At 32.9% G+C, this 9,344-nt stretch overlaps 1 protein-coding gene across 1 annotated transcript; it reads right to left on the bottom strand.

Moving 5' to 3' along the window:
* Positions 1-2,453: 2,453 nt before the first annotated feature.
* LOC106777973 (phosphate transporter PHO1 homolog 1) lies at positions 2,454-9,007 on the bottom strand. The gene is made up of 14 exons (XM_014665820.2): positions 8,327-9,007; positions 7,943-8,243; positions 6,776-7,187; positions 6,622-6,670; positions 6,451-6,522; positions 6,011-6,140; positions 5,239-5,359; positions 4,902-5,151; positions 4,691-4,795; positions 4,524-4,568; positions 4,278-4,430; positions 3,723-4,001; positions 3,186-3,322; positions 2,454-2,848 (listed from the first exon to the last, which is right to left on the bottom strand). Exons 1-14 carry the CDS (start codon positions 8,549-8,551, stop codon positions 2,758-2,760), a joined length of 2,370 nt encoding a protein of 789 aa, XP_014521306.1. The 5' UTR covers positions 8,552-9,007; the 3' UTR covers positions 2,454-2,757.
* Positions 9,008-9,344: the final 337 nt, after the last annotated feature.

The raw sequence follows: 9,344 nt of genomic DNA, 5'->3' as shown, positions 1-9,344 counted from the left end.
AGACAGGTTCCGTGATTTTATATATATATATATATATATATATATATATTTTCTCAGATTTGAACTCTAGTATCTGCATTTTGTCTTTTATTAATTGTTAATATAATTTATGTGTTTAAAACACTCGCTAAAATTTTAATTATATAATAGTAAACATTTATATTTTAATTTGAAACTTTCACTGTTCACATACTTAAAGGAAAATAATATTTTCAAATTACAAAAAGAAAAACAAAATATATAAAAGTGTGTTTGTTTTAAATACTATTAAATAAAAACTCCTTGGAAATTGAGAAGTTTATAAAAGAAATTAAAATATAATTGGTTCAATACAATAAATATTGATATATTTTGTTTTTAATTTAATAAAAAGAAAAAAAATTAAGTTTTAATACAAAAGCTTTAATTATCTTAATTTTATTTGAACTTTTATCAAGATAATTGAACATGTTTGATCTTGTTGCATGTGTTATTAGAAAACGTTTATATATAATATATGACACATACCAAGGCTTAAACAAGTGGCAATTATCTTAATCATTCAAATAAACTTTTTATTAATATTGTATTTTTTCTTATTATATGAAAATAAAATATATCAATATTTATTGAACCAAAAATATTATTTATTTATGAATCTACTATTTACTCAAAAAATAATATATTCTACGTATATTAATACTTTCAAAAATAATAATTGTAATATGATTAGCTTAATCTTTAATTTTATGTTGTAGTTTTAAAAAGGAAAAGTTATTTTTAACCATCTTATGACATTATTTCAATTCTTTATGTATACTTTTACTGTTTTAAATTGTAAATTACTATATTAAAAATACATTTTCAGAAGTATAAATGTTATAATTATAAGTTAATTAGAAATAAAACTAATTTATATAATATAATAGAGTTTAAATCTCACTTACATAGGTTTTGTAAGATTAATTAGGATTAAAGTTCATCTCTTAATATGATATTAAAGATATAAGTTAAACCCTATACTAACATAGTTGTTGTTTATTTGGTTTATTGTTTCATCCGTTATCGGGTCACTATTTGATAGGTTCCTCTTCAAGTTAGGTTGAGCCAAAGCATAAAGATGAGACCATGAAGGTGAGGTTAATGCAGAAGCAATGGGTGAATGGAGAGGATGTTCTCACGGTTTATGAGTGTTTAGTAAGATGAAGGTGTTTGACGGTTGTCTTGAGAAGTTGAGCCAACTTTAAAGAATGGTAGCTAGAAGAGACCACATGGGATACTCTAGTCTTGACTTGAGACAAAATATGGTAACACAAATATTTACAAGGGGGAGACACATCTATTTATAAATGAAGTTGTCTTCAAAGTAAACCAAAATCCTAAGTGACACTCAAACTTTTAGAAAAACTTTCCACTCCTAGAGCACCATAAGAAAAATTACTTTAACAAAAGTTCTTGACATCTGACCATTACCTTTGTAGGAAAACTCTCTACTAAGAGTTTGCCATGTGGAAAGCCACTTTAGCAAAAGTTTCTTACTAGGAAAATGACACATAACCACTACCTTTGTAAAAAAACTCTCCACTAAGAGCTTTTCATGTAGAAAGCTACTTTAGCAAAAGTTCCTAACTAGGAAAATGACATATGACCATTACCTTTGTAAGAAAACTCTCCACTAAGAACTTGCCATATGACCACCATGACTCATGTGGGACACCCTTCACCAAGTTAGGGTTACAAAACTATTCACTCAAGATTAGCTTAAGCTAAACACGAATATTGCCCTACAACTTAAGTAAGATTGTTGAAAAACCCTTCACTACTTGGTCCTTAATACAAGACCTACATACTCTTAATCTACTAAAGGTGCTCCATGATGGTCTAAGAGAAAAAACTTTGTTTCACCTTGCATAGATGACTTTAATTTTTCTTGAATATACTAAGGTCATGATTAAGGAGTATCTCATCACTATTGTAAAATCACATAAACACTACAATAAGGGTGAATAGTATTTTTAAAATTCTTTCGCAAAGTAGCATCTAATGAATCGTAAGAGATATATAATTTAAATAAGATTTTTAGATGCTAGTTTTTATAGGTATGTACATGGAAAACATTTTAGAAAGCAAAGATACAATAGTGGAGATAATTTCCCATTAGATCACATGTATTGTATCTTGATTAAACGGATTAGTATTAACAATTTTAATATAATATTTTCTTTAATAATTTCTTTTTAATAAATTTGTTATATTTTTTCTTATTCCGCTAGCATTTGAATAGTGTTTTGAAAAATGAAAACAACAATGTAAGATAATTTTAGGGATATTTAAAGAAAAAGAAAAAGTAGTAGGAATCAAAAGCAAAATCCAAATATTTATCAAAGATAAAGATGTTTTTCTAGTACTTAAAATAAAATGTGGAATAACTCAATTATCCTAAAGCATATTAATCCTAACAATTTTATTGGAGAACATGCTATTTTGCTTTCCCATCTTCTTTAATTGTAAATTATACATAATGTGGTGGATGATAATAATAAGGGATCTAAAAAGTACATGACAAAGTGGAACAACACTTTTTCATTAATTTTCTATTTCTTGTTAATGAAAAATTGTGTAATAGAATTGAGGATGATATCAGGCAAATAAACCAAATGAAATAATCAAGTTGATCAATATTACATCAACTTGAAGGAAGACATGAAATCTTTTCCTTTGAAATACTTGTCTTGAAGCATCCCCTACCCTCGAATAAATCACCCAATGGCTTTATTATTAGTCTTCTTCATCAACTTCATGAAAAGGAAGTGGTACTATCTTCACTGCTCTAAACTTGCCAGCATTATTTAGATGCTCATTCTCCAATCTGCACCAGAAAAATACTATTTTTATGATGTGTTTTTCTGTAAACTTCCCGTGACTGATAGACAGTTTGTAATGGTAAAACGAATCTTGAGTTAAACTTTGTCTCACAATGTTTTCGAGCTGTCGGATTGGTACCAATGTTGTTAAAATATGAAACTCAAGATAGTAAAGTGAAAGAAAAATGTACAAATTATAAAATATGAGGACTAAAATCTTGTTTTTCAAAGAGAGGGACTAATTTTGACAGAAAATTTGAGAAACCTGGTTCATATCAGACAAAGATTATGCATGTATGTTGTGTTTCATGAGTGAAAATAATTGTACTTTAACTCATTTACCTGAAGAAATTCCATAGCCCTCGTCTAATAACTTCAAGAGATGCTAAAAATAAGCATGTAACTCGATAATCAACATTTTCAAAACTTGAATGAAGAACAGTTTGCAACCAAGCAAGCCTCAGAACAAGATTTAACCCCTGCATAAATTGCAAAAGTTTTTCATGGTCAACGTGTGAAAATGGAGGGCAAGGAAATAATAATTTGGTCTTATAATGTGTGGTTTTAGCATCAGCCAAAAGTTTAACCTTCTGTTGTTATCTTTTGTCCTTTTTTGATCTAGATTTGGAATCTCACTTTAATTTGTGTAATAGCCCTATCAGCATTTCTTTTGAGAATATGTTTATTCTCCACTTTGTGACTTTTTATTATCATGAACACCAAATAGTATGGTTGATGTGTTCTTTGGTTAGATTATGACAATTAGCATGTTTGTCTAAAATTTTGATGAGTGAAGGTAGGCTTTGGGTGCCAATTGCATGCCAATGGCCCACACTACAGGCTCCTAGATAAGCAGATAGAGAGGGGCCTGACATGTACCATTGAGAAGTAGTAAATGGCTTTTCTGTGAAGCATTAATTCATTCCTTAACCATGGATTCTTGGAATTCATTTGAAGCAAACCCCAGTCTTTTACAAAGTCCCAGTACAATTGGTACATAGTTGCTGCACTTGACATTATCACCAGAACACAGAGCCATACTACACTCCCATCTTTCTCATAAGCCACTTTGGCACCAGCTGCTAACATTGCTGATACATATTTTCCCAGATTCACAAGGTGGCTTGTCTGCCCTTCATCAACCCATCTCCTAGTACACTGCAAAACATCAGTTATAGGACACATCAGTTCTACCCTTTTGGATTGGATACCATGATATGCTTCAAAGGAAGAAAAACACAAATCTTGTAAAGTAAATTGCAGTATCATTCCTTAAGGGCTTTTGAGATTACCATGACTCTTGTTTTTTTTAGTGGTTATTGCAGGATAATGAAAAGGGTAATGTACGTAGGAGTCAAAGAGTGAGCAGTATCATGAGAAACTTTGCTGAAACTTAAGAAGAGTTGATGTAATTTACTCAATATTTTGTTTTACCTGCATAGCTCTCCAATAGTAGGGGAGAAATGACACTGCATAAGCTAGATCTCTATAGTGCTTTGTCCTCATGCAATATCCATAGTCCTGAGTTTTATAGCTACCAGTTATATAGTAACATGCCACGTACTCAAGGCTCCTGAGCATTGGCACCTGAAAAATAATGATACAACTGTTGAATAAATCTTACATTTTCCCCTTAGAGTAAAAAGGTATTCATTAATGGTAATGAAAAATCTTCACTACCTGACTACAAAGTTGATCAGCCATGAAAAAATCCAGCATGACAACCTAAAAAGAAGAGAGAAGACAAATTGTTTCATTGAATATCTTTTCACTTTTTGGACAATTAGTGCTACTGTGTGTTGTGCCTGATGACATGATTCTACAATGATGATAGTGGGAAACACTACCTTGTAAAGGGGTGACAAAATTATGTTTCTTATCACACAAAGGAAACGGTAACGGCTTGACCGGTATATAATGTTGAAGGGGCACACTAGTATTAATAAGAAGCCCTGCAAGTGCAGTAACAGTGTTAATTTTTCAGCTGAGCTTACTGAAGTATTAGGCCAAAAAAGATGTAAAAGTGAATGTGATATAATATATGATAAACATATTTACCAGAAGAAGAAGTCCGGGAATGTCTTGTACTTTGGCATATGAATACCCTTTTGTCAGTAGAGTCAAATGAAGAAACGTAACACCAACCACAGTACTCATTGCCATCGTGCAAATTAAGAATATATCTCTATACTTGAGTTCCTTGGTAGGGGCCAGCTCAAAAATGAAGCTGTAGTTTATACGAGTTTTTCTCCATGCAAGAATGTTGCAACCATAAAGAAAGAAATGTAGGAACACAAGGCTGAACATGCTGCAAAGACATGACAGAACTTATTGATGTGCAAATACTATGCAAATTTGAATTATATCTTCTGATGTAAGAACCACTTTTACTTACCTAAGCACAGGGTAGACAGTTTCCATGTAGACAGAATTTTGATGTGGTCTATACAAACCAGTCACATGAGCCATTATAGCATATCCCGCAAGAAGTGCCAAGAAGCATCCAGTAAATAGTCCTGATTTTGTTTGAAACATAATCTCTAATAAGTTATGTTGGAAGTAAGTAACTTTCTATACAATCTTCATTCTTTAGGGTAAAAAATGTTTGACAATGTTGTATCTATTCATCCCTTAAATTCACCTAGATTAATAATTATTAAGAACATGGAACTTTAAATTTGACTCTATTTTCTTGGTTTTAGCTTGCAAGCATGATAAAAGTAGGTTCTGGTTCGGAAAAAACAAGGAAACGATGAAACAGATGTTATGGTGCTGGTGTACTGTAATTGCACTAAAGGAACCCACATGGGCATAATCTTGTTAGTGAAACCCACATAGGCACCATTGCCAAAGAACCATTGGGATGCTTCCCTTAATGTTTAGATGGGCTTTTTAAGTTTCATCCTTTATAAGGTTATGCATGGTTTAAATATGATATATAGAGTAGCATGGGACCTGTACTTCCCATCCACCAAAGAGAGGACTAATTACTGCCATTCCTTTTGTGAACCTAGTGCCTTAAAAGGTTCCATATTGTGCTTTCTTTTGATATCAATGGTCAAAAAAGCATACAAGACTAAAGATTTCTACCAAAATGATTGACAAGCAAAAGACACAAAAAAGAAGTGCAAGTAAAAAAGACCAATACTTGGCAGAGAGCAACTCACCAATGAAGAAAGTTACAGCATGTGATTCTTTACGTTGGCTTGGTCTAAGGTATTTCATGGCCTTTCTTCGGTTATCTTCAGCAAAATTTTTGATGAATAGTTCCTCAACTTCGTCTGCTAACTTCACCACCTGTCATTTCTCAGAGTAATAAGCAAACAAAGCAAAGCCAGTTCAAAAAGTTAAAGAAACTCTTGTGTGAGTGACAGACAGCCATATCTAAATTTTATTTTGCATGACTCAAGGTCATCTAGTGGTGCACAAATGAAACATAAAGATAATTGGCCACTTGAGATTGTCGGTGATCATTCAGGTGCAAGCATAACTTGTGGGCAAACTCTTGACATGATTTGATATGGTATCACACACATTTTTATCAGTCTATTTGATGGAACACAGATATTTTACTAGGAAGCAGTTTTAGTGTGTGCCTGAGATTTACCTTATCTGAGCTATTGAAATAGGAACTCTCAACCACTTTGAGATAAATGGGAAGAATTTGTTTTTCTGTGACCTGAAAAACCACAAAGAAATGTTTTTTACTGTTTGTTTGGTACAACGTAGTTGAAACCCCATTTGTAACATCAACTTTGAAGCCTATAATTCACTTTACCTTATCAAACTTCTTCAGAATCTTTATAAATGCAAGCATGTTCAAGTTCCTGGAAATTGGACAAAACATAAGATTTTCATATTAAAGGCTATACATCTGTTAGGTTTATTATACAAACATGCCTGAAAAACAAATTTTTCTTTTTTTTTTTTACCTGTAAACTTTGAGATATCCTAGGCCTTTGTAGAGCTCAATGAAACCTCCTTTGATCATCTTTTCAGCATGGTGCAAATTAGTTTTGTTCAGGTGGATGTTTCCACCTTCTGGACCACATTTCCTTGAAGACTGGTTAAGCAAATCTTCCCTGAGAAGGTAGCTTATGGCTGAAAAGGTTCTGGATGGTGTGGTCAAGGGAATGTTTATCCTCAGATTCTTCCCTTGGCAGTTGATGACACGCCCAGAAAGTGTTCTGAATTTACCATCTTCTCTTTTCATTTGCAAAGACTTGGCAAGTTCTTCTGCACCAGGGGAATCAGAAAATGGAGCTTCAATTCTCTCCAATTCATCTGTGCTTGTTGTGTCCTGTAGTTCTTCTTGCTGTGGTCTGCTCCTAACAGAGTCCTCCTCTGTTTCCAATGACCAGAGTTTTAGATACACATAATTACTCATCACTTCTCATATCATGTTTCACATATAAAACACAAAAAGAAAATGTTTAACCAGTCATTGTCATGATAATTTTTTTTTGTCTGTGTTTCATGCTCATTTAGTTTGGATATTTATAAAAGTCTTTTTGTAGCCTACAAGTTTTTCTTTTCCTTCCTTACTTGATTATATAAAGCAAATAAAGAAAAAAAAAAGCACTAACTGTTCACAAAGGGTTTCACAAAACTCACATGAACTGTGTTTATTTATTTCTGTGTATTTCTAAATTTTTCAGTCAATGCTTATTTCAAAAAACCTTTCATTTCGCTTTACTTTGGAGAAATTCGTGCACATGTTATTCGTACTGAATATTAGCACAGAAAAATGAATATGTTGTCTTATCATTCAGTGTTGCTAGTTGTTATACGTAAAAGGTGACATGGGTGGATGAGTTTTTTTAAACAAATATTGATTGAAAACTTAGAAAAATATGAGTTTAACAACAAATAGTTAGCATTTTCCTTAATTATAGAAGTTAGGTGATTGACTTGGGATAAAGATTTCATGTTAATGCATATCAAGGTTTACATGTGTGCAAACATGAGGAAAATACGATCCAATATGCTGGTTGAAAGAAAAGAAAACAATTGCAATGAGATAAACTTGGGAATAAATATTCATTCATATGAAGGACATTGAATTATGTAACATGGGAGAAACAAAGTTAGTTGTTTACCATTAGAGAATGTGCATGAGATAGATTGATCTTCCTTGGAGCCATGGGAAGAGCCTGCTTTGCTCTGCTGCTCCTTGAATGTGGATTTGAGCACAAGGAGGATTTCCATTTGTTTTTTCAAGGAATCTCCTCTATCCATGAACTCTTTCTCCTTGGTTCTGTAGAACTTGTTGACCTTGTTTAGTTGCTGGTCCAGACATGCAAAAAATTCTTTGGTGGCATCAGTGTCAGAAAACTGATCTAGCAGTTCTGTCTCATACATGTCCCCATTAAAAGATGATGAGGCAAGTTTGGTATGGACCTGAAAAACACCAAAAAGAAACATGATGAATTGATAAATCAAACTTTGTTTCTTATATGTGTCTTAAGAGAAAGATGGATTACTTGTATCGGTCCATGGTGTCTATGTTGGTGGCCAAATGGAGAGTAGTTCCTTAGTGATGAAAATATGTACTTAGGTAGAGAAGTAGTACTAGTGTTGGGTGTGTTGTTGGTGTTATTAAAAAGATGGAGTTTTTTGAGGTCCTTCTTGAGTTGCCAATAATCCACAAAGGCCTCTTTCCATTCTGGAATGAGTTGCCCCTCGAACTGCTTTGAGAACTTCACCATCTTTGTTTGTTGTTTGAAACTTGAGAAGGAAGAAGTAGAGTGTGTAGCTCTAGATGATGAATGTTGTTGCCTTGTGAGTGCTTAAGGGAAACCCAAAATGACATAATATATGGGGTTGGAAAAGGTATTTTGATTGATGTTGTGGTACTGATGCTCTTGAGCACATTCTATAATATACTTAGATCCTATGCTTCTCCACTTGAGGATTTGGCATGTACAATGGCATGCCTCACCGGAAAGTAACCAAACCACCACGGGTTAGGATCACTCCTCGGCCAACATGTCTTCATTAGGATTTTGAAAAGGGTGGCAATTTAAAGTGGTTCTGTCTGAGAAGGGACAAATTAGACCATTCAGAATACACATAGATAGATAGATAGAGGATGACCATGCTTTTTCAATTCATAAAGTTTCCCACAATAATTCACCAGCAAAAATTAGAGGATCTGATTTTTGATATAGATTGTATTTAGTGTCATTGTCTGGTATGTTAAGTCTAGAATTTGTTGAATAGTTAAAAAGCTAAACATATATTGGCTAAATTATTTGCTAGCACACAAAGGTGCTCTCTAATTAGCCCAACCTGATTTCCACTTATTCAGGATAACTAAAAGCTTTTCACAAGTTCTCCACTTTCACCATAAAGTTGAGTCCATTGCTCACATCTAAACCAAGAAGTTGCACTCATCACAATTTCAATTTCGTCAAGTTTTGGCAATTCAGTTCTAAGAGATCTTGATTGATGAGTGGCAATGACAAGTCAATTTTGTACCACAGTTAAACCATAGGGGAG

This window comes from Vigna radiata, chromosome 11 (assembly GCF_000741045.1).
Source record: "Vigna radiata var. radiata cultivar VC1973A chromosome 11, Vradiata_ver6, whole genome shotgun sequence".
NCBI classification, from domain to species: domain Eukaryota; kingdom Viridiplantae; phylum Streptophyta; class Magnoliopsida; order Fabales; family Fabaceae; genus Vigna; species Vigna radiata.
The sequence above is the reverse complement of the archived record's forward strand: the minus strand, read 5'-3'. Positions and strand labels throughout refer to the sequence as shown.

Bases quoted from the DNA above. Each gene is read 5' to 3' on its own strand.
- LOC106777973 (XM_014665820.2), bottom strand. From the start codon at position 8,551: ATGGTGAAGTTCTCAAAGCAGTTCGAGGGGCAACTCATTCCAGAATGG. The intron at 7,188-7,942 runs GTAAACAACTAA...CATTGGAAACAG, and splicing joins CTCATGCACATTCTCTAATG to AGGAGGACTCTGTTAGGAGC. The intron at 2,849-3,185 runs GTAAATGAGTTA...TTTCTGGTGCAG, and splicing joins GGGCTATGGAATTTCTTCAG to ATTGGAGAATGAGCATCTAA.